The sequence below is a fragment of the Urocampus carinirostris genome, chromosome 14, assembly GCF_059441175.1.
Source record: "Urocampus carinirostris isolate Australia breed hairy pipefish chromosome 14, RoL_Ucar_1.0, whole genome shotgun sequence".
Taxonomy (NCBI): Eukaryota; Metazoa; Chordata; class Actinopteri; order Syngnathiformes; family Syngnathidae; genus Urocampus; species Urocampus carinirostris.
In genome coordinates this window covers 30,666,670-30,691,251 of record NC_142362.1, presented here as the reverse complement: position 1 = coordinate 30,691,251, position 24,582 = coordinate 30,666,670, and the positions used below count along the sequence as shown (strand labels likewise).

At 38.5% G+C, this 24,582-nt stretch overlaps 1 protein-coding gene across 2 annotated transcripts in view; it reads right to left on the bottom strand.

Moving 5' to 3' along the window:
• The window catches only part of gpm6bb (glycoprotein M6Bb), an 80,205-nt gene that overhangs the window by 6,174 nt on the left and 49,449 nt on the right, over positions 1 to 24,582 (bottom strand). The window contains exons 4-9 of one of the 2 annotated variants that reach the window (XM_088353364.1): positions 14,376 to 14,562; positions 9,420 to 9,576; positions 9,078 to 9,246; positions 7,006 to 7,079; positions 5,686 to 5,751; positions 2,791 to 4,602 (exon numbers count right to left, since the gene is read on the bottom strand). In XM_088353364.1, coding sequence (XP_088209490.1) covers positions 4,522 to 4,602; positions 5,686 to 5,751; positions 7,006 to 7,079; positions 9,078 to 9,246; positions 9,420 to 9,576; positions 14,376 to 14,562 — 734 coding nt within the window. In that variant the 3' untranslated portion in view covers positions 2,791 to 4,521. Of the gene's footprint in view, positions 1 to 2,790; positions 4,603 to 5,685; positions 5,752 to 7,005; positions 7,080 to 9,077; positions 9,247 to 9,419; positions 9,577 to 14,375; positions 14,563 to 24,582 lie in introns of those variants that run through there. The other variant, XM_088353363.1, reaches the window with a different exon arrangement.

Below are 24,582 nucleotides of genomic sequence, written 5' to 3'. Positions count from 1 at the left end.
TTGTAGTATTTCTTAAGTAATTTTGATGTAGTATTTCCATAGTAGTATTTCTTTTAGTATTTCTGTAGTACTTTTGTTGTATTTCGAAAGTAGAATTTTTTGTTTTATGATTATAGTATTTTGTTTTATCACTGTAGTATTATTTTTTTTACATGTTTGTACTATCTCTGTTGTATTTTGTAGTATTTCTGTGGTATTTTTGTAGTACAGTGATTTTGTGATATTTCATAGAATTTTTTGTAGTATTGCTATAGGTGTAATTTGCAGTATTTCTGTTGTAGTCCTCTATTAGTAGTATTTTTGTAGTAATATTTGCTAGGAGTTATTTTATATTATGGTATTATGTATTGTTATTTTTTAGTATTTCAGTATAAGTATAATTGGTGTATTTCCGAAGCAGTATTCTAGTAGTATTTTTGTAAAACTTTTGTAGTATTTCCATAATAGTATTTTTGTCATTTTTTTTGTAATATCAATGTAATTTTCTTTTTGGAGTATTGTTTCAGTAAATAATTCTCTAGTACCATTTTGCAATACAATACTACAGTGGTATATCTGTCGTAATTCGATACTATTTTTTAATTTCAGAATGAAAGCAAAATAATAAATGAAGTCCTTGTTTTCAAGCACTATATTTGATATTTAGTTTTGTAGTTATTGTGTAGTATTTCTGTTGTATTCATGTATATTTATGTGAATTTGTATTTATGTAGCTTTATAAATAATTTTTTGTTTTTTTCTGCCCTACTTTGGTTACTGGGTTCATACTAGTATTTGAAATCCTTGGATGCTTGAAACCATGGACCATGCACCTGTCTTTTTGTGTGTGACCCGTAGGGGGCAATGACACTAAATATGACAATACCATAAAAACTAAGGCGAGATGCTGGTAATCACAGTAAAGAAATGCTATTGCAAAGTGAAACACTTTTTAAATCCTTGAATTTTGGGTGAAGTGCTTGTAAATGCTTAAAATTGTTTCCATGTTTCTCAAAAAGTCCACTTAAACGTGGCTTCTTAGTGGTTTCAGCTCGCGTGAGTTTTTATGGCATTGTCCTATTAAGTGTTGTTGCCCCCTATGAGTCACACCCAAGAAGACAGATCCATGCTACACCCAAACAAGGCACTATGAAATGTGTGTTAGTCCAAGGATTTTGCATCAATTATGGACCATGCGAAAAATTAAGTAGCGTGTTTCTCAGTGGTAAATTCTAATGGGAAAAATGTCCATCCATTTTTTGCACCACTTATCCTCAGTAGGGTCGCGGGGGTGCTGGAGCCCATCCCAGCCATCTTCGGGCAGTGGGCAGGGGACACCCTGAACAGGTTGCCAGCAAGACAGACAACTCACTCGCTCATTCACACTTATGGACAATTTAGACCAGCCAATTAACCTGACATGCATGTTTTTCGATTATGGGAGGAAACCAGAGTGCCGAGAGGAAGCCCGCGCAAGCACAGGGAGAACACGCAAACTCCACACAGGAAGGTTCGATCTCACAATCTCAGAACTGTGCCGCAGACGCTCTAACCACTCAGCCGGCGTTCTGCTGGGAAAAGTGTCCTGCAACTGAAAATGTAATCTACATCTCTCATTTTTACCCCACACATATACAGGTAGAGATTTTTCTCAAAAACTAATATATTCACAATTGACTCAGGATCTGAAAATCACTTGACAAGATTAAAAATGTCAAATGTAAATTGCAAATACATTCATGTCCCTGGACTTTTTCTTGTAATGGTACTAGAGAACTTGGAAAATTGGCTTTGAAAGTCCTTAAAAGTGCTTGAATTTTGCTAAAAAGGTGTACAAACCCCCTAGCATTCACTACATAATCTCACTTTACCTTACATCATTCGTTTCAAATAATGGTCAAGTTTGGAAGCAACATAAGAAGGGTCTATCATTTTCAGGTGGTGCGCCACACTCATTTTGAAAACAAGTGACATTTTAAAAGCAAGTGGGTCAGTAGAAAAAGAAAGTGAAGTTGCAAGCTTTCAGGGGTTAGCCTTTGGAGTTAGTCTACATTTGTCTCATTTCCCGTCACGATTTAAAAGAAATAAACGAGGTAAGATTGTTTTTTGTAACAAAAGTTGCTTTTTATTTTATATGGAATGTAAATGCTACAATCTTCAAAATAATAATAACAGTAAACGCAATAACGTATGAAAATTGTAAGTGACTATGAACAGACTTTTAAGCATGCAGGCTCAGTGTTAAAAGGTTTATAAATGGCTCTCGAGATCGAACTCCAAGAGGAAACAAAGAACAAAAAAAGTATAAAGAAGGCAAAACCAGCATCTGCTCTGATGTAAAAAAACATACATTTTCTCAAATAATAGAATAAGACGTTTTAGGGCCACACTGAAACAAAGTCTTATGAGTATGAAGAGTGATTGAATTGTATTTTGTTTTAAGGGACTGTGATAATACTGAATATGAGGAAAAAGCTCTCGTGAAAAAAAAATAGAAGCTAAAATAAAATAGGAAAATAAAAAGACGTGTCAAAATAAAAATTATAGAAAATCTAAAAATATACGCCGCAGATTAAAGTTGTAAGTCTATGGGAAAAGTTACGTGATCTTGAATTAATAGGAGGAAAGGTAATTTTATATATTTTTAATGTAATCGTAGATTTAACAAAAGTTTAATTTTAAAAGAAGGGGCACCATTTCCTGTGTGCCTTGGGCATGTACAGCCTGGTGGCGCCCATCCTTCTCCATGCCAACATGTTTCCACCTGTGTATGTGAATATAATATATATATATATATATATATATAAGCGTTCTAAGGGATGGGCAGGGCACCATATGATGCGGCGGGGGTAAACCAGTGAAAGCTGTCGGGCCCTGCTGTTGAACACAAGAGTGTGTTGTGTCACCCTGACCCGAGTGACATGACCGCTTTCTTGTGTCCCGTTTCATCAGGAGGGACGAAAGCATGACCAACTTGGGTGCCGAGGTGTTTGGGCATTTGGGTTGGCCATGGTCCAAAAGTTTTGTGTGTGTTTTTTTGCTACATTTTCCCTTTAAATTTTTTTTTATTTATTTTTGTATGTGTTTGTCTTGCTGTCGTTCACCCCTCTCGAGGGATATGACCAGGGTAGATAGATAGATATATATATATGACAATCACTTTTATTCTGACAATTTTTTTTTTGAATTGCTCTCGACCAGGGGTGGGAAAACTACGGCCGTGGACCTTGTATGGTCCGTTTTATTTGGCCCTCCAGACAAAAGCGATAAAAATATAATAGGTGGTAAAAAAAAATTAAAATGAAAATGTGTTGAATTGGTGACACTTTTGTCCCCAACATTCAAATAGCTGACACAATCTTTATCAAGTATTTATTTTATTTGTCAAGCTATTTATCAAATTTAATGGTAAAAAAACTAGCCTTGTTTTTTTTCCAATGCAAATTTCTAAATGTATTGCTTTGAAAAGGGACATTATTTATTACTTTGCTTCAATTCTGAGCTTTTTAAAACCAATGCCTTTCAATGGTTCATTCATGAATAAAAATAGAGATATAACATATCCATGTATGTTTGTTTATTCATAAATGCGTTTTGTTTTTTTTTTGCTGCTATTTTTAAAAGACTCTTTTCGCCTTTTTTTTCATTTTTGCCTGAATGGAAGGTGCAAAAAAATGCAAAAAAAGAAAAACATGCTTTTTTAAATACCCAAAATTGTGATGTATTTTAGCAATGGCTGCAATGTTATGAGAAAATCGGATAGGCCGACATCATCTTGCCGAGGTGTGGGATTGTACATTGTATCCATCACTGGATACAAAGAATAAAATCAATTATTTTTATTCTCATGCCCTTAAGGCCAAATCCTTCATACGAATGTGGTCCTCTACTCAAAAAGTTAGCCCACCCTCTTTCTCTTGACAATTGTGCCTTTTTTCCTCATGATATTAAATATTTATGCTAATATGTCTACGATTCTTATGCTATTTAATCATTTTCAGTGTGGCTCTAATGCAACGCATAAAAGGGACTTAAACGACAGTGTGCGCTCAATGTAAAATATTGTCGCTGTCTTGTGAAGAAAACATAAGTCTTTTTTTGTCGTTTTTACTTCTTTGCCTTTATGGAATGTTTACAATGTAAACAAAAGTCACGATTTACAGGACACAACTGGTGACATGGCACATTATATGTGGCTTTCTGAAAAACATAAGGCCTCTTGATGAATCAATTCTAATTTGCAAATTATTACGAGAATTTGCACTGTGATGTGTTGACTAAATACAGTTTTTTTTTTTGAGCGTGTGAATATAAATAACACTGAAGTGGTATGGTGCATATGGTGAGAAAATCAGCTGACATTATCTGTCAGTGAGTGGGCCAAACTATTCTTCTAGTGTCATTAGGAATTCTCACTAAAAAACTAAAAACGGAGAAAACAATTAAAAAAGGCACACAGTCAGCAATTTACATGACTAGAATTCCTGTCTATTGTTTTTAGTCTGTACTGCGGCGAGGCCGCGCCATAACCCAAAAACGGTGTTAAAACTTCGTGCAGCAGTCTTCCCGACTCTTAAACTTCAAAACGGCAAAGTTATAAGTGGTTGCCATCATGTAGATCAGCTGGTGGAAGAGAACAAGAAAAAAAGTTGTGAGAGGACATGCCGGGTCGCCACCTTGTAGCGTAAACGGAGAACCGCCACGGGATTCTTTCACACATTTCCCAACTCGTGAGAATTTAGTAAATCCCAAAAGCATTGTTGGGTTGTGGAACTATCTTCTTAATCTCATCAGCCACAAGGCCTCAAGTTAACAGAATCATAACAAATTGCTGAAAAAGAAAACGGAGCACGTGTTTCGCTTTAGTGGGCCAAAAAAACACGTATTTTCCGGACATACGTCACACATTTTTCTTTTAGCTAGACTGTTCTTGTGATGTATAAAATCAAGCAATTTAATAAGCTCAAATACTAATTTAACCAGAAAGTATTTCATTAAGAAAATTTGCTGTTTTTACTACGCCAAAAACTTCCTTCGTCATCTTGTTCAGCAAAAACTAGCGTCTTCTGCTATGCTGAATTCGGAGTCCTCATTTTCCATGCTGAAAATTATAGTCGTAATATCTTACACTGAAAACGAGATAGTTCTTCCAAGCCCAGAACTAGTCTAGTTTTCTTCTATTTAAAAAAATAGCTTCGTATTTGTCGCCAGACAGTAGCACTAGCTTTTTTTTTACTACTAAGAACTAGTGTCTTTCCACAAACAATAATATATTCAAATTGCTGTTTTTAAAACAGATAAACACATATACTCTATTGTTATTTTTTTTTTGCATAATGTAACAATCAGAAAAAAAACATTTTGATAACCAAGGCTTCTTCCCAGCAACCCTTCTTCCTTCGTTTTTGAATTGTTTTATAAATCTGTTGATTTTGATTTCATTCTAACCTTGTATTTGGCTCAACAGAGGGGAAGAAAATGTCAATAAATCAACTTTTACATTACAATACACAAATCCCGTCCATTTGATGTCCACAAGTGACTAATAAGTGTCTTTCCCTTTAAAAGGAACCATGCTTTTTGTAGAATCTCCTAACTAATTTCTCAAGCCAACACAGTGCTACCATACTCGCACATAAGTTGCTCAAACGGAATAAGCAGAACCCACATTTACATGTAACATATTTCAGTGTGAAGATTTCTCACCAGAGCGATCACAGTGGCTCCAGCTCCAGCGCAGGCTACAATGTACAAGTGATATGACAGGTAGAACTGGAAAGAAGATACTGTGTTAGAATACCTTTCAAATTAACGGATGTAGTCATATGTAATACGATTATATGCTAAAATATTATGAACCGATTCAGAAAAATAAAAAAATAATTCCACATAGGCATTTTGGGCCCAGTGTGCAGATGTCCCTGCTTTTAAACATGCTGTGCCTTTAAGAGACACATTGATCATGTTTTTGCTGTTCCTTGTGCATTGTTCAGATTTGACACAAGTGACACAGTACATCTCAGACCCTCCTCTATAAATCCTTTAGTGGGCGTAATTACGTATGCTAGTTATTCATCTCAAATCCATGTAAATTATTTTTGAGGGGAAAAAAGGAACATCTGCCTTTACTTATTTGAATGCGTCACTTTAGATTCTTAAGTTTTTAGTGCACCATTGTGGGTGTCCTGTGCAACGGTCCTTGCAGAAGTTTGCCGAGTAGATTTGGACATGACTGTAAACAAGCTGTGTGCCACTGTTATTTTGGAATTAAACTGAAAACGCTAATATATGTTGTTCTTGTTAAGATGAATGCTTTGGATTTATTGTTATTATTGTATATACACGTTTTTTCTTCAGAAAACCATAAGAAGTGTGATGTTACCTAAAAGTACAATCGTGAACATAAATGACTTGTGAGACTGAATTGAACATGTTGTGTTGCAAATTCAAGCCTCTTGTCTGTTTTAGGTTAGATATTTATTTTTACACTCATTAAATTTCCCAAAATGATCGATTTTCGAGGTGAAAATCTATTTTTTTTAGTTTGTTGACCTTTGCACATTTTGGACATTTATGGTTGAGGAGTACAATGGCCCCACTACATAAGGGATTCATTCGTTCCTAGATTAATATTATATCTAGAATTTCTTGCATCCCATACAAATTTTCCCCATAAGAAATAACCAAAAACAAATTAATCCGTTTCCGGGATATTAAAATCATCCATGTTAACCCTAAATAGCTATAAAACACATTATACTGAAAATACATACAAATAAGTATTCGTACATAAAAATACAGTAATAAGAACCACAAGCGCGCGGAATCAATTTTGTATGACAGCACTCTAGTAGTAGCGTCTAGAGATTCTTGTAACTTGGATTTTCTTTAATATATCAAGCGAGATTTTTGCTCAGAAAGACAGCACGTACCTTAATTTTTAGTAACTACAGTAGGCCACGATATGTGTTAATATGCTAATTCAAACACTAACAAGATTGGTAAATGACATAGATAGCGCCTTACCTCGCTAGTGTTGCAGATGTCACCTAGCGTGGAGCCACAGGCTTTCCCTGGAACTGCATTCCATGGGATGATTCCTAAAACCAGAAGTTTGGGATTAATTCAAAACTCAACCACCCCATCTTAAAATTCAACCTTGGACAAAAGTGTGAAAACCGCTAAAAATCACAAACTAATTCAACAATACGTCGCTGTATCGTGGTTTACTTTTGCGGTTTCACAGCTTTTCATTGAGCATTGTGTTCTCCATTCTGATTGGCAAAAGAGTCACCTATGTTGTGCCTATGTCTGCTTGTGCTTCAATAGCATTCCCGTCTGAGAGGTACACGTACAAGAAACAGTTCGACAAAACTACACTTTATAAATGCAATTCTTTTTCAATTTTGAGTTTCTCAGATAACCTTCATGTTAACAAAACGCTCTGGACCGACAAAAGCACCAACGACCAAGTTGGACATCTTGACATGCTAAAGCAGTTCGGCCAAACTTTTGAAAAAGCGGGCCAGATTTGGTAAGAAGATCATTCTTTTAACAGTCTTCAATAAATTCACCCTCCATGAAAAGTTTGCAGCGCTTGGTGATCAGCGTCGTGACCTCGTAACTCTCCTTAGTAGTATTTTCATTTGACTCGCAGGGTTTCATGAAAAAGTATTGCTGTGCCGTTAACACATCGGCCAGTTGCTTCACCTTTTTACAGCGTTCGTTTCCAGTTAGCTCTACGTAGTCAGCATGCTTCATCAGGAAGTGTCTTTAGATATTATATTCTTTGGAAACAGCCACAGTTTCTTGGCAAATTAGGCAGACGTAGTGGTTTTCACATTTAGGTGAAAAAAATACTCAATATTTCCACCTGTCCTGTAAGGGGGCGGGCCCTCACAGTCAACTTTCCTTTTTTATTTACAGTCAGAAATGGGGTGGGCTAAAATTCTCAAAGAAAGCTGAAGGCAAGGTGGCTAAAAGTCTACTGCCATTATCTGGTAAAATGATTCTTTTATACAAATGTATTTGATACTGTTGTCAACCTTGCTGGTGGGCCAGATATTATGAACTTCATTACACAGGCCGCAGGCGTGTAAACATTGGATACATTTTTGTTTTTGTATGGTTTCTGTTGGAGGACAAAGACGACACACTTCACTTAACGTTTTTCGATGCTGTAAAAATGTGTAGAATATTACATTTCGAACAGGGCTATGATTATAAGACAGGAGGATCAGCTGGTACGAGTTCACGTGAGGGAATTGGTGAGTTTGACTGCATTTCTCTCATTGGTATCAGGTAGTAAAAACATGGGATATAGGTTGTCACCTTTAATGCAGCAAAGTCATATTTTGACATTAAGTCGTGGCTCTTGGGCTTAAACTCTTGCGCGAAGACGTTATTTGCAATGCAAAACTCCATGACTGCTCTCCTTAGCTTGTTTTCCTTACACTGCTGTTCCTGAGAGCCAAGTTGTTCAGCCCAACCTCCACCCTTTTTAAAGGGGCTGCGTCACAAGCCAGCCAGGTGGCTATGACCAGCCATGGACCCCAAAGGTAAAAAGAGAAAATTAACTGCACCAAAAACAAACTTGAACTGTTTTAATGTGTTTTTTATCAACTTTATCTTTTCAAAGGCAGCCGTTTTATTTTTATAAATGCATATTGCATTTTATTGCGCTCTTTTTGTTGCCCAGGTAAAGGGCACGTTATGCTCATTCAATTTTGTTAATGTTTTTTGAAACCTCAAAATAAAAATGACTTTAAAAATTGGATTGCTTTATCACATTTCTGTAATTCTGTATATCATTACTATTTTAATAGTTCAACTTGAAGCAGTACCCGACAGAGTAGTCTCGTCATGAATCCAACTTAGTGATTTTGATAGAAGGCTAATGTAGTTAAGTTGAGTTGAGCCTGTAAATAAGCTTGGTTCTTTGATTTCAATGTACAGTATTTAATAAATATATTAAGGTTTCCACTTCGCATATTTGGATTTTGCAGATCCTTTTTGGAATCAACCCTTGCGAAAAACGAGAGATTACTGATTTACTGCTTGCATTTTTCACAAATGTCTGCCGACCGGTCGCATCTCACCGTACTGACGGACGTCCACGCAAACAGATTCAAAGTCGGTGAGGTTGGCTGAGGGCGACTTCATGGCGGCGCAGGTTGACCACATGTTGTAGAAAAGGAAGACTGGCACAGCTGAGAAGCCGAACACGCCCAGCCAGGCCACGCCCAGAATGTAAGTCAGGAACACAAACTGGGCACACCAAAACAAACTTCAGAAATCGGTTCACAACACACATTGTTTTCATACGTTATTCCCAATTGGGTTTCTTTATTAACCTGGAGGAATACTGTTCCCATTACATACAACTGAGTTAAAGTGTTAAAAAAAACAATTGATTTTGTAAGTATAGTGAAAAAAAGTACCATTCCGCTGATGCAGCGCCCGCAGAGGGTGGTCTTGAACTCGCTGTGCAGCTCCTTGACGGCACTGGTGGTGTAGAAGCCCTCAGCCAGCAGGATGATGCCGTACAGGAAGAAGAAGGAGGCGATGCCGTAGATGACGTACTGCATCAGCTGAATTCTGAAAAAGAGACCACAATGCCGAGGGGCTGCTGAATTTCCCTCTGAGGCCTTGGAGCAATGTTCCCTCTAAATTGCAAACATGCACAAGAAAATCGATGCAGCGCGTAAAATCACGTTCTTTTTTTTTTGCACCTCAACCCTGAAAAATGTAGATTTTAGTTATTGGTCCCGCTCAATGATGTGACTTGTTCTTAAAAACTAAACCTTGACAAATGTAATATCACCCATAGCGACTCAGTCAAAAATGGAGGTGGCACATTTGACCCAAATATTCGGCCTATAATGTCCCAGTCTGATGCTGAGATTATAATTCATGCGTTAGTTACCTCCCGTCTCGATGACTGTAATGCACTGATCTTCGGTCTCCTGAAGCCTAGCACCAAAAGCTTGCAGCTGGTACAAAATGCTGCAGGGAGGCTTTAAACTAGGACTAGTACGTTTGATCACATTATGCATATTTAGCTGACCTGCGCCAATTCCCAGTCAGTTTAAGATTTGATTTTAAGGTTATTTTAGTATTATACAAAAGTTTGCGTGGACCCAGCCCTTAAAATGTTTCTGATGTAATTCGTCCCTATGTTCCTGCTCAAGAGCCAAGAAGAAATCTGAAGGTTTGAGAGAGTTCTCGGTTCGCGCCCCTGGTCTGCAACCTCAGTTAAGGTGATTAAATCTAGGCTTAAAACGCACTTATATTCAAAAGGTTATGAATGATGTTGACCACAAACTCTTGTCTTGTCCTTGAGGGGGAAGGATGAGCCTTGTTGTTGCACGGTGAATGAATGCATCAAAATTTTGGAAGAGGAAACTATCAACCGGAAATTCTGTTATTACCTATATTTCATGCTGATGATGTCTGTAGTGTCTGTTGATGCCCTAGCAACATTTATTGAAGACTGGTCATCAGAGAAGGGGAATAACCCCATGTGCAGCTTCTACTCAAGGTTATTTCAATTTCATCATGTTGAGGTTTGTGAGTTTTACTTGCCTTCATGTAGGTTTGATAACAAGGGTTGGTGTAATAGTAGTCTGTAGTCTGCAAAGCCCTTTGAAACTTCTTTTAATTAAGACCTATTCAAACAAACATGACTTGACTTGATGATAAACGTGATTGTGTCAAAGCTTTGTTAGTGACAGAAGCTCAGCCAATGAGTGGGTTAACTTGCGCTATATGCAGCCAATCGTAGAATTGACATTGTTCGTGTATTGCCCAGCATACAAGCGCTGTTGCACACATGGAGATTAGCAAGCTAGCAACAGTGCGGCCACTGCTGCAGTTAAGAGACACAAGTACCAATGTTAGTACCTGGCATATCTCCCACCGCCACAGGGACCCAACTGGCGTTTTGAACTGGGCACAGGTGTGTCCAATTACCACACAACTGTGCCCAATAGTCCTGAACCCTTTAAAATTATATTTTTGTTCAGAAAAATTTGTCGGGTAAATTTGAGTTGTCCGGTCATCTTCTTTGTGTCATTTAAACACCACACCCGGTTTGTTTTTTTCTGGTTTCTTTGTTACTTTGCTACTGTACATTTTACGGTCCTAAGTTTTGCTTTTTATTTCTGGTTTTTGTTTGGACATTTTGTGCCCACTTTTTTGTTTGGCACTGTGGACCCGATTTTGTCAATAAATTCCGTACTCTTATTGCCCAGAGATCCCGCCTCCTCCACATGGCTCCATTATCCACAACCAAAACCTAACAGCGAACGCCTTAAAATTCAAGCAGCACAATCAGCTAAATAGTAATTTGAATGTTTATTTTTACTAATTAGCGCACAGGGGACCCAGTTTAATATGCATTTCTAAAATAACAACTTATCATGTTATTACAATGCGTGATTGTTCTTAACAGGTGAATTATTGGAAGTAGGGTTAAGTTGGTTAAAATCAAGCGTTCGCAACTGAAGTTTTACAATCAGTCTTCTCAGTGGCGACAGAAGTGTTACAACCAGTCATCTAGATGTCACACTAAATTTTTTTGGCACAGCTAGTGATGCCACGCTCGAAGCAGACACATGGCAGGTGTCGAGTGCTCGTGCAACAAGTGTCTCCATACGTTGTTCCGATCCCGTGCTTAATTTTACAGGTGACCGTCGACATGTCGTTCAGGTACGGAGAGTTCGAGTCAGTCATATTGGTGCAGTCAAACACATAATGCTTGTTAAAAAAAGGGAAATACCCCTCAAAATGTTGTGGGGAGAGATTTGCATATGGAGAACCAGTGAGGTGAAGTTAGATCAGATTACGCATTAGATTAATTTGCAATTCCAGTGTCACAAGCATTCCATTAACCTAGCATTATGAGTTCCCGTTGCATAAAAGCATTTCCGTTCTTCATTTTAAAGTATTCACAGCTTTTTGGGTTTTCATACTTGTAATGCATTTGGGGATATATAGGAGATGTATAGGAGTCAACCCTACTACTGCCTGCATTTTAGGCAAGCTAGGTAACCACTGTAACATCTCACAGGTTCGTTTGTATTAATACTTTGTGTTTTGGTTAAATGTAAATTCAATATATTTTTGTCAAGCAGATGTCATCACACTGAATGGTGTCAAAAGTCTTGAAGCACTGAACCATTTCAACACATATGCTTCAATGGTACAGAAAGCATTGGTGAAGCATTGCCATAACTCAATACACTGTTTTGTGGCAAATGCTTAACATTTAACCGAGTTGACACATTGCTTCATATTGTTTCACTGACTAAGTAAGTTTTGGTTCTTCCTCACGAGAGCTCAGGGAGCTTTTATCTTTTCCCGGACACATGAAGAACTAAAGGGATATTTGGTTAGGAGGATCAACTTTCAAATAGACAGAAGTTTAAAATCAGAGCCGACGCCAACAGTACTTGGCCACACTGTCATTCCAGTTTTATTGCTGAGGCTAATGGACCTTTTGTAGCAGCGTCCATATTAGGGGAAGCTGTGGTCCAGCTTTTAGAAAAACAATGACTAAAAATAACCAGATTGAGTCATTCATTGAAAAGAGTGAATGTTCTGTTCATGCGCCTGAGGAAGATGTCATCATACATTTTGGTTTTAGATCAAGAAACCAATCGTAAGTGAAGCAAGATCCATGAATCTCTATGGAATCTTAGAAAGACAGTTTGGAGAGCTAGACTTCTCTGAGTTTGCAGAAGAAGATTTCCTTCTGTTCCAGCATTAAGAAATGATGCCTTCAAGGGAACTGGGAAATGATAATTGTCTCGCCCAAGGCCAAAAATGTTTTCAATATTCAAAATAAACATTGGATTGGGTGTCTTACACTCAATTCAATTGAGTTGGTGGCCGCTGAAGCTGGTGTGAGGTTGGGCTAAATGGGGTTTTCCACAAAAACAGCGCTGATAAAAACATTTTTCTGTTCTTAAAGGAAAAGTCTTTTATATCTGTGCACTAGATGAAGACTACAAACTACAGCGACTGAATGTTAGCAAGTACCCTTTTTCTTTCAATTTTTACCCAGCCTCTCACAAAGGACAAAAATAGGAGAACAATATTTTTAAAAGAAAAAAAATAGGGAAGAAGAAAGGCAAAAAAGAAAATTTTAAAAAGTAGGGGAAAAGAAAGCAAAAAAAAGAAAAAGAAAAAAAGGAATTAAAGAGAAAAAAGAGAAACTGGTTGCCAGCCAGTCGCAGGGCACACAGGGACAGATAACTCGCTCACTCATTCACATCTAAGAACAATTAACCTGACATGCACGAGGAGAACATGCAAACTGCACACAGGTTGGCCGGTAGCTGGATTTATTTAAACCTGAGACCTCTACGCTAACCACTCACCCGCCCTGCCGCCACAGCAATATCTAGTAGGCCAATAATACATACAGTCCATTGAACTTTTATTTTACGGCATAGGCATCAAACTATCGTCCTAAATGTCACTGACATTTTGTGTCATGTTTATGTTAGGTTCCCATCCGATCTTTAATTTGCCTAGCAGCCCACAAGGCTTTTTTCCTACTTCTGAACAAGTGTCATGTTTATGTTAGGTTCCCCCCACCCCCGTTGCTTAATTTGCCTGGCAGCTCATAAGGCTTTTCTTTCTTTTCACCTGAAAGGTAAACCATCATCTGACCAGCAACCATGCATGTTTTATTTTGCTGCTATAAACATACAGTAATTGCTAACTAAGGTATACAGTCACGATTTCACACTAAAATACCCCGTTTTTGCTGTAGGTCTCTAAGGAATTCTTTCTACAGAAGCTGATTAAACAATGTATGTTTACTGTTGAGACAGTTTATGACGAAAACCCACAGAACAAACTGTCAACATCTCAAAATGCCAGCGAAGCACCCAGAGCAATTTGATTTGGTGAGCAGTAGGAGTGGGCGTATCTCTGCAACCACAGCACGCTCCTCTCTCTCTCGCACGAACCTGCTGCGCAAAATGGAAATACATCCGTAAAAGTTTCCTTTGCAGTATTTTGTTACATAATACAAAAAAAAACTATGCTCGCACCTTGTTTTGACACTATTATTTACGCAAAAATGGAGATCAAAATGAGCCTCAACGATCTTAGGTAACTGGGGGAGTGAGACAAGTTTAATATGGCATATTTGTTGACTTGGAACACAGGCTCTTGTATAATCATTATTTATTTTTTTCAAATCATCAAACGTCACACAGTGAGATAAAACTTAACTTTTGCCTGGAGAGCAGGTCTGGCGATTGTTATTTTTTGTCTTAAAATATCAGGTGTGGCCCTCTTAAAAATAAATAAATAATTTACTTTGATGGCTCTTTGGACCACTGTCCTACGTGATTGAAAAGTGCATACACAATTCCACTTACACGTCGGTGAGCATGGCGTGATCGCTGGCAACCTGAGAGAAGTGACTTTCCAAGATGCTCACGGTTCCAGTGAGCGCCACGTGACCGCAGCCGCAAAACAGGGCCACGCCAGAGAAGCACAAGATGGTCGCCAACAGCGAGGCGTACGGCACACCGCCTAAACATTTAATGCAGCACTCGAAGCAACCTGAACACAAAAAAGCAGAAACATGACATCAGTACAGGGAAAGAGTCATCACTTATTACCAAGTACTTAATAAATAATTTTATGAAAAGTTTGGACGCCCCTGATCATTTTCAAAATATTCCCTAAATTACCTAAATATAGTATGAAGCAGACATACTTAAAAAGTGAAAATGACGTTTCAGTATTTACAGAAAGAAAGCAATTATTACTTAAACAAAAGGGGACAGGGTGCATACATTTGGACACCCATCAAAAAGATCTTCGGGGCTTGTCTGCGAGATCAGTTTGACTGCTCTCTCCATCCTTCGCTTCTGCTTTTCTAAGATTTTTCGAGATCAGACACTCGATGGTTTAACTACAACTGTTCCTGTGGGCCTCCATTTCCTCACCATGTGTCCCCCAGTGGGTGATTGTTCTACCCTTTCCCTAAAACATGATGTTGAACAATCTTTGTTTTCAGGTCATTTGACAGTTTTCAGTTGCTACTCTTCACAAAAAAATACAAATGAGAAAATAACTTGAAACTGTCCACCTTGAATATCCTTATTCTTGATTGGCTTTAACGGTCTATGTAGGCAAAGGGTCGATTAGCTTACCAAAAAATGTTGTGTTCCAATAATTTAAAAAAAATTATCCACTTGCCTGCTTTTGTTTAAATAGTTATTACCCACTTTCTGGAAAACTTAATTTCACTTCTCAAATATTACTGTATGCTATAAGACAAAGTGTTAAGTGTTACCAATTTTAATAACTGTTGATAATTAATTGCTGATCCAACCTACCAATGAAATATAAAACGAAAGATTGAAAATTATGAGGGTTGCCCAAACATTTTCACACAAATGTATGTTTACAAAAGTACTTGTGAGGCTACTAATACTAGGCACTGCTAATTGCTAAGGGAAAGAATGTGTGTTTAGTTTTCAATCAACAAACTCCAACATAAAACTTCCATTAATCTGAAATCAATGGAAAGACTGCCCTACTCCTGGGTGGTCACGCAAAGCCAAAAGCAAAGTTTTTCAACAACTGCACGTGTTGTCGTGACAGGATGTTTTCGTGCTTCTTATGTTAAATAGCGTGTGTTCATGCAAACACACTAAAGATGCTAAGAATATGTCATCATTGCTGAGCGCTACAACAACAACGTTCCAGGGCCAATTTTATTCTCGTTTTTCCCACACAGCTTTGGTGGTTGCAGCTGAGTGCGTTTAAGCAGATCTACAACGGCCGGCATTTTAATTGGACCGCTCATCCGGGCCGTTTGTGTAGTGGAGAGTGATGCTAAAATATTTGTCTCCGAGGTCTGAAAAGATGTGGGACAAAGTGTTCCAGGCTTTTCTGTTTTGTGAGAGCAAGCCATCTGACAGGAAATACTAGCAGGGGTAAACATTTGCTTTCTTTGGTCCACGGCGCAAGGTTGAGACCATTTGTCAAGGGGAAGCGGAGCCAGAACGTGTTTTGGTTCTTCATTCAATGCCTCGGCCACCAAGAAAATCCGTCAGGAAATTGAAATGCGAAATAATTTGGAATCGTACAATGTTCTGTTTTCTCAATTCACACACAATGAGCAATAAGGCACCTAGTTCAGATGTTCTCCAACAGACCTGATTACAAAGATTAGCTCATCAGACAGCTCTCCGGAAACCTGACAACAATTAATGATCTACTACATGTAAGAATTTGATGTACTGTTTTGAGTCTTTGATGACTTCACTGCTTGGTGGTTGTTTTAAACACATTAGTTATATACTTCCTATACTTTGGGGGAATGTTTGAAACAACATGACAAATGTATGTGTTTTGGGGGGGCAGGGATTATTTAATACAATGACCTCTACTTTTTTTTAAATGACACAACTTTGCAGCAAATTCTTCTCATTTTGGTCATCCAAGGTGCTATGTGAACGTCTACAGCTTTGCAATCGCTCCCCTGTCGAGCAAGGTTTAGGGTATTTTTTTATACACAGTATGGCAAAAATGAAATTTTTGGATATTTGAAATGTCAAAGATGCAAAAAAATATTAATAATAATTTCTATTTCTGTTAAAGTTTATAGTTTAGTACATACTCAATATAAGGAGGAAAAACATCAGTGGATTTTGAACTTGCAAGGAGAACAGGAGAGCGCCAAAACTTCAGATAGTAACTTCCAACCTGTTCTAAGAGCCTCCCTTTGAGCCCTTTTTAAATATCCTATATTACAAAAGCAGATCTGCCCGAAAGGGTATGGAATTTAAAGAACAGCAGCATGATTGGCCGATAGATAGTCAAAACAACGAACAAGTGAGGTAAAACCGAAAAATAACGGCCTGGAATCTTAAGCAATCTCCTTTGATAGTTATTCAATATTAAAAACAGAATGAACGTATCAGTTTCAAATAAGTCCTTTCCCTAAAACATTTTTTTGTACAATCCCAAGAAACAAACATTTTCACAAAAATTACCATTATTCAGATACAATAAACTCAAGTATGGTAAATTATGAAATTTTGTACTGGGGTTAAATCTTTAGTGGGTTTCATGCTCGATTTGCTACACAACTTAATTTTCTATAGCACTTCAAAAACAGTCGAATTTTTGAAAAGGCGCTGGCACACAGCACCCCAATTCAGGGCATTCAGACAGCAGTGAACAAGTTAAAAATCTACGCAAGAACGTTAAAATTGTACTCAAAAACAATCAAACGAGGTTTAGTCGAGTTTGTCAATTTGACCTGTGAAGACATACAAATTGCATCCTGATGCAATTTCCTGGGTTATACCGTGCCAGCCACTTTAGCCTGCTTCCTGAAAATACTTTTTTGAATGTGTCTTAATGGACACATTTTGTCATAGGAAAAAAAAATATGCTCATGCTTCACACAGGATATTCCATCCAGCTGCAAAGTGGTTCGAGGGGAAGCTGCACACCACTGTATATTAGCCTTGATACATCAGTTGTGTGAGTAGCAAATACTTGGACATGGATGTACTTAAACTATTTGGTAGGTTTGAAACTGATACTCATATCTGTTTTTGTCACTGTTGCCATGGCGCCCAGTTGGTCCCAGCCGGGTGGCGCCAGGCTCTGTCGCGGTTGCCACAGCGCCCAATTGGCCCTACCCATGGACACCGGCTGAGACTAATTGCTCCTTGGGTGTACTTAAACACGGTCCTTTGAGCCATTAGTGGTCTGAGCGTCTGTGAGACTTCTGCAAGTCTCCTGATAAACTCTGTGTTAAATGCCTAGTTCTGTGATTCTTCCTGTGTTTGATCCTGTTTTGTTTTTGGCCTGATCCGTTTGTTTTTTGACAACTTTTTTTGTTCGGATTTGAATCCACTTCCGCGACCATCGATCCCCGGATCGAGTGTGCGTACATTCCTCCTCTCCCTAATAAACTGTGACTATGTTACGCTATTGGGTTCTAAATTCTGTTTCCTGGCCTGGTCCGTGACAGTTTTAAATACTAAATATCCTGAATGGGTCGCTGTGATCCAGGTCATGTTGTAAGATTGAAATGTGATACCGCAGAGAGTCATAATTGAATAATCACATCAACTTTTTAAATTGAATTATTCATTTAGTGGTCGTTAATGCACCTCATAATTATCTATATATTTAAATGCACTTAGTTTCTTCTTGTTTTTTTTTCACTTGTCGCCACAATATATCCATTAACCTAGTCGTGATAAAGTCTCTACTGTACATTGTTTCAAGAAGTTTTCTGATTCACTGTTGGGATGGAGGTCTTGAACCTTACCAAGCCTCCTACAGGATTCTGTCTACCAAAAGACTGGTGTGAAGCAGGGATTTGGGGAATTTTCCACTGACTTATGTTAAGTTCTAGTCATATCCCGCCGTGTTCCGTCCCTTAGGTACAGTATACAAAAGATTGTCAGCCATTTTGAATGTGCGCTTGTGAAAACAGCCTTGTTCTAAAAGATTCTGTTTGGTTTTTGCCTGTAGTTTTGTAATAAAAATATTTTTAAAAACTGGTCAATTCCATTCCAAAGCACAGATTTTAAACAAACACAAGGAGGCAGTGTCATGATTACCGATTGGAATCATCAGTCCCCGCTCATTTGGCGGCAGCCGCTGTGGGCTATCTGATTGGCTCCCTGTCCCTACTTAAACCCAGACCTGTCACTCTTCTGTTGTCAGTCCGTCTGCAAACCTCTGTTTATACAAGGCAAATCTTTTTTGACCCTGACTCCCGCCTGTCCCGTTTTTACTCCCGTTTGTCTCTGGCTTCGACCTGTTTTTGATCCCAACCACGTCTGCTCTCCCGTCCCGGCTTACGACCCATTTTTGATCCCGACTACATCTACTCTCCCGTCCTGGCTTACGACTAGTTTCCGACCATGTTTTTGCTCTCCCTGTCCCGGTTACAGACTTTTTTTTCCTCCCCTGACACCGCCATCGCTCGCAACGGAAGATCCACTTCCGTATTCGGATCACAATCCGAGTGCGAGAGCGACTTGCTTACCGCGTCCAGCGAGCATCGGATCGTGGGCCCAGCCCTTCCTCCTTCTTTCAATAAATCTTGTGAGAAACGTTACGCGATTGGGTCTACCCTTCGTGTTGGTCGTGACAGGCAGAGAAATCTGTTCTTCATATGGTGACCCCGACATTCTAAAGAAGGACTGAATCGAGCGATGGTGAGTGAATAGAAGGTGGGTCCACTTTTTGAAAAAGTAGCAAATGATTATCCTCTAAGTTTTACCTTCTTTTGCCCAGTTATCATTCAGGTTGGGAAACAAAGGTCTTATTCCGTTCGTTGAAATAATGGGATACGTTCGGTAGAACCTTGTTCTCTTGTTAAATGAAATAATAAGAGCCTATCCACATGTGGAGTATAAACATCGACTTTTCCATGATCATCATGTATTTGACAAAAAAATCTGTTTGAAGAATCAACCAGGCCAGACATGCACCTCGAAAAAGGAGGTAAGGTGATGGGGGGCTGCCAGCACTTTTTTTGTCCTGACTGAACATCTGAGAAGTTTACAAGCAGTCGTCCTACACAAATAGCGTTCTTTGCCCAAGAGTGTAATCCAGATGGCTTTTGCAGCTGCAGGGATTTGACAACGATATATATTCAACGATAAAATATATACTTGCGGAAATACGTAAAAAACTGCTGTGGGCTGCACAAAACGGCCCCCATGCGCACAATGCCCTCAAGTTCTCAAGTTTTTTTTAAGTTTATTTTACAGTCTTGAATCAGCAGTACTTTAAAATATGGATGTTGGATCCCACTTCTGTGCACTCCGATACTCAGTATTGATACCTGCCGCTCAGTGGCATGGGAGAGGGATAGTGCAAAAGTATAAAATGAATATAAAGATATAAGAATACACAATGTGAAAATGCACACAAGTAAAATGGAATCTGACCTTTATTCATACAATTCTATAAACGTCTTAAGAACGAGTTCAACATTTATGAAGGACAAAGTGGGTCATTGCTCCAACAACAGTACATTTTCCACTTTGTCTGGAGGAAATTTTCCCCCAGCTGCAAAAGTTTAGAAAAGACAGCAATGTGCCAAATTTGGACAGCAGAACATTTTACACGAGGCTACCAAATGTCAATTCCTTAGTTTTTTTTTCAGTGATGTAAACCCAAAACATGGCAGAAAATACAGATTTTATGCCCATAGATTGGTGGTGCACAGTTTTTAAAATATATTTTCAGTAATTCTGACTCCAATTAACTGTGTTATAATAATAATAATTTACTACAAGTTTCAAAAAGGGCACTTTTCTAAAAGCGGGCAGAGGGGCAAGATCGCTAGCACCACCTATTGCCGTTAGGATGTTTTATGCATAAAATGTAAACAAACTAATTAAAAATTTACATCACTTAAACATTTCATAATCAGGATTTTTAAGAACCTTTAAAAAGGTTTTTTTTTTACTGCAAGGGCAGGGGCTCTAGCACCACCTATTGCCACTTGTATGTTTCATGCATGAAATGTAATAAAAGTCTAAAATATTTATGTTTTAAACATACAAAACAAATAAATAAAAACATTTTGAAGAGACTCAAGGTAAGAGTGTGAGGACACGTTAAAAAAAATCTTCTAATGCTAGCAATTTCTTTGTGTGATTATCTTACTTGCTGTCCACTTTTGTTTTGTTTTTTTATCTTTCCTTTAGATTTATGCAAGATGGAGCAACCTCAAAGCGGAGTCTTTATGGAAAAATAAGAAGGGACCACAAGAATGGTAACAGGCAGATTCAAAGTTGTTTTGTTTTTTATTTGAATAACTTTAACACCACAAATATTTGCTTTTTATTTATTTTAGGGGAAAAAATGTATTCTAAAAGAAGAAAATGAGGAGCTATTGGGTTGCCTGCTGTTTGACTACACACAGTTCACAGGGTGGTGACCCCTGTGTGCAGGGGTCCATTTTGTTTCTAGGAGCATGCAAGTGGGTTTGATTCATGTACAGCAGTGAAAAAGTAAACTGTACCCAATAAATTATATTAGTTGTATTATCTATAAAGATAAATGTTCATAAGGGGGTGGAGCAGTTCCTACGCATTAAGATAAACATTATATAATGTTTCTTTTTTATAAAGTTTGACTTTTAACATATGCCAGAGGCCATAATAAAAATCACATTGGCACATGCGCCTTTGATGACTTTCACATGGTGCCAAAACGATCGCATCAAGACGACGATTTGTTTTTTTCTGATCTTTATTTGTCACGCTCACATCACAAGGATGCTTGTGCGTGTCATTGTTCGTGAGAAAGAAAAATAAAATAACAGCGGCAAAGGCCAAGAAGTTTTCAAACAAAGGCTGTTCTGTGCACAAGTCTGTGCTTTTGAAGATGAAGGACAAATCCTGCCGTATGCAGAAATAAATGGATGAATAAATACATTTATTTTGTCGTGTATTCAGTCAACTGTTTTGTCATGTTTTGAGTCACATGTTTTATCATGCATAGATGCAATTTATTCATTTGTTCTTGCATTGTGTCGTTTATTTTGTCATTTATTTATCTCAGTATTTGTTTTGTCATGTATTTCGTCGCAAATTTTGTTGTATATTTTGTCGTGTAGGTTGGTTTATATTGTTATATATGATGTCACGTGTTGTCGCAAAAGTTGTCCTGTCTTTAGTTGGGTAGTTTGTCGCTTATTTTGTCGCATAATGTTACTCAAAGGAGGGGGCAGGTCAAACTGTCCGAACTTTTCAGCCATTGTTTGATTGGTGGAGTAGCCCATTTGTTCATCACTGATCAACCAATAGGTGAAAAGCTCAGGCAACTGGACCACCTACCTCCTCATTTAAATAAAATTTTGTTGTGCGAAAATACAGATAAAATAAATCCTGAAATAAATAAATGACATAATAAACGACAAAATCTAGGAATAAATGATTAAATGGCATTTATGTCATATATATAGGTATGACGTGATTTAATGTTGTCTTCATTTATTTATTTGGCATATATTTGTAGGCATTTATTTCTACAAATAGCAGGGTATGTCCTCCATAGTCCAGTCTATTGCGAGTTCTGCTGGGAACCACGGCGGAGGTTGTTGAGGCCAACCCCTGGGTTAAGATCTGAATCAAAAATCCAAGGTCGGAATTCATCCATTATCCGCACCGCTTATCCTCAACAAGGTCGCGGGGGTGCTGGAGCCCATCCTAGCTGTCTTCGGGCAGTGGGAACCCTGTACTGGTTGCCAGCCAATAGCAGGGCACACAGGAACAGACAACTCACTCGCTCATTCACACCTAGAGACAATTTGAACCAGTCAATTATTTAACCTGACATGCATGTTTTTTTTAATGTGGGAGGGAACCCACTCAAACATGGAGAGAACATAGAACATGCAACTCCACACAGGAAGGCTGGCAGCTGGATTTGATCCCGTGACTCTAGAACTGTGCTGCGCACGTGATAACCACTAACCCGCCGTACCGCCAAGGTTGGTATATCTGCTTTTTATCATTGCGGAGACATCACGAAATAATCCTCCTGCAGCCTCCCACCCTAAAATCCCTTAACCCCCCCTGATCATCAATATCCTTCACCAGCAACCACAACATGACTGCGGTCCATCATCACCACTAAGTTCAGAACAGCTGGAAAGGATAAATACACTGTTCTCACACAATTAAAACACATCCATTATGTGCTCGGCAACATAAGTTCAGTAGGTGAGCCGGGTCCTGGCACCAGCTGATTTTTGCCAAATGGAGATTTCTACCCAAGAAATTGGAGCCCCTCTACGTGACCCATTCAACCTCCCGTTTCCGTGCTCTAATCTTCTCTAAGCGGTTGAACCTATACAATTACATGTATTGCGATGTTGTTGCGTGCGTTACACTGAAAAACAACATTGACAAGATGGATGGATGTATCTGAATCAGATCAGGGGGTTTCTCTTGCTACCGGTTACCATGGAAACCAGAACCATCTGTTTCAAGTGGGGAACCACACAGTTACCCAAAAAAACGGGCTGAAGAAGGCTAGGCAATGCCAGCCTGTACTTGCCCAAGACACACTACAGGAGGTGGCCCCGACAATACCAGGTAGTTAAGGGTAGTCAACTTGTGACAAAAGCAATTGACAATACAATCTTTTAATGAGAATAAGATTTGAAGCCAAAACTTAGGAATTGTGAAGTTTCTTTTTTGTATTTGCTTTTTTTGCAAAAATATTGCCATTGTGCCATCCAAGTGCTAAAGTACACTGCCCACGTGGTGTGAAGGGATTCATTTGGTTTTGTCATTTTAAAGTGTATTTTTTGACCAATAGTATAGATGGTGCTATATTGTGTCGTAGAACCAAAAACTAGTGCTAGAAGGAACATGGAATAATACTACGGCGAGTCAAAGAGACCAAACCAGACCCCCTTTTCCCCTCATTTTTTTGCACAACTTTTCGCAAGATTTTTGGTTTTTAGAGTACCGTCAGAAGCAAGATGGCAGACAATCATGTCGGCTCTCTCTAAGTGATCCTCATGTCATGAAAATACATACAAATCTCTTGACTTTGAAGTATTAAAAATTGCACATTTACGTATTTTGCGTATTATTTAAATCAATGTTGTTGTTTTTTGATGAATGATTGTATTTACCACTAGGAAGCACTGACTGTGCCTTTGATAATACATTTTAATTGGGTAAAAGGTATTTATTAAGTAAATATTTTTTTGACAATAAATACTGCTTATAATATGTTTTGTTTTGTGATATAAAAAAGGAGGAATGATAAATAAATCATATATTGATTTATTCTGTTTTTGCGGTCTGACACCTGCAGAGAAGTTTGCTGAGAATGCCAGGGCTGTTTGTTCTATTATCTATTATTATTGTGCAGAAATGTTTGTTATTTTTGCTCAATAATTGTTGTTTTGACTGTTATATTATCTTGATTTCGACTATTATGCGCAATTAATATCATCGTCACTTTTAGCCAATCATGTTACTGTTGTTTGATATCCAAACCCCTATGGCTGATCTGCTTTTTGTAACCGAGGGCTCGGGGGGAGGACCTTTTAGAACAGGTTGGAATTTTCATCTGAGGACTGGGTCTTCTGTTCTCCTTGCAAGTTCTAAATCCATTGATGTCTTCTCACCCTATTTTGAGTGTATTATTTATAAATTTATCAGTACTACTTTGTCTCATCTCATCTCATCTCATTAGCTGCACCGCTTATCCTCAGTAGGGTCGCGGGGGTGCTGGAGCCCATCCCAGCAGTCATCAGGCAGTGGGCAGGGGACACCCTGAACTGGTTGCCACCCAATCGCAGGGCACACAGAAGAAGACAACTCGCTCGCTCATTCACACCTAGGGACAATTTGGACCGGCCAATCCACCTGAAATGCATGTCTTTGGGGGGACACCGGAGTGCCCGGAGGAAATCCGCACAAGCACGGGGAGAACATACAAACTCCGCACAGTAAGTCAGGTAGCTGGATTTAAACCCACACAGACGGATCACAAGACCTTAGAACTGTGCCGTACACGCGCTAACCACTGCTCCGCCGTACTGCCCAGTACTGCTTT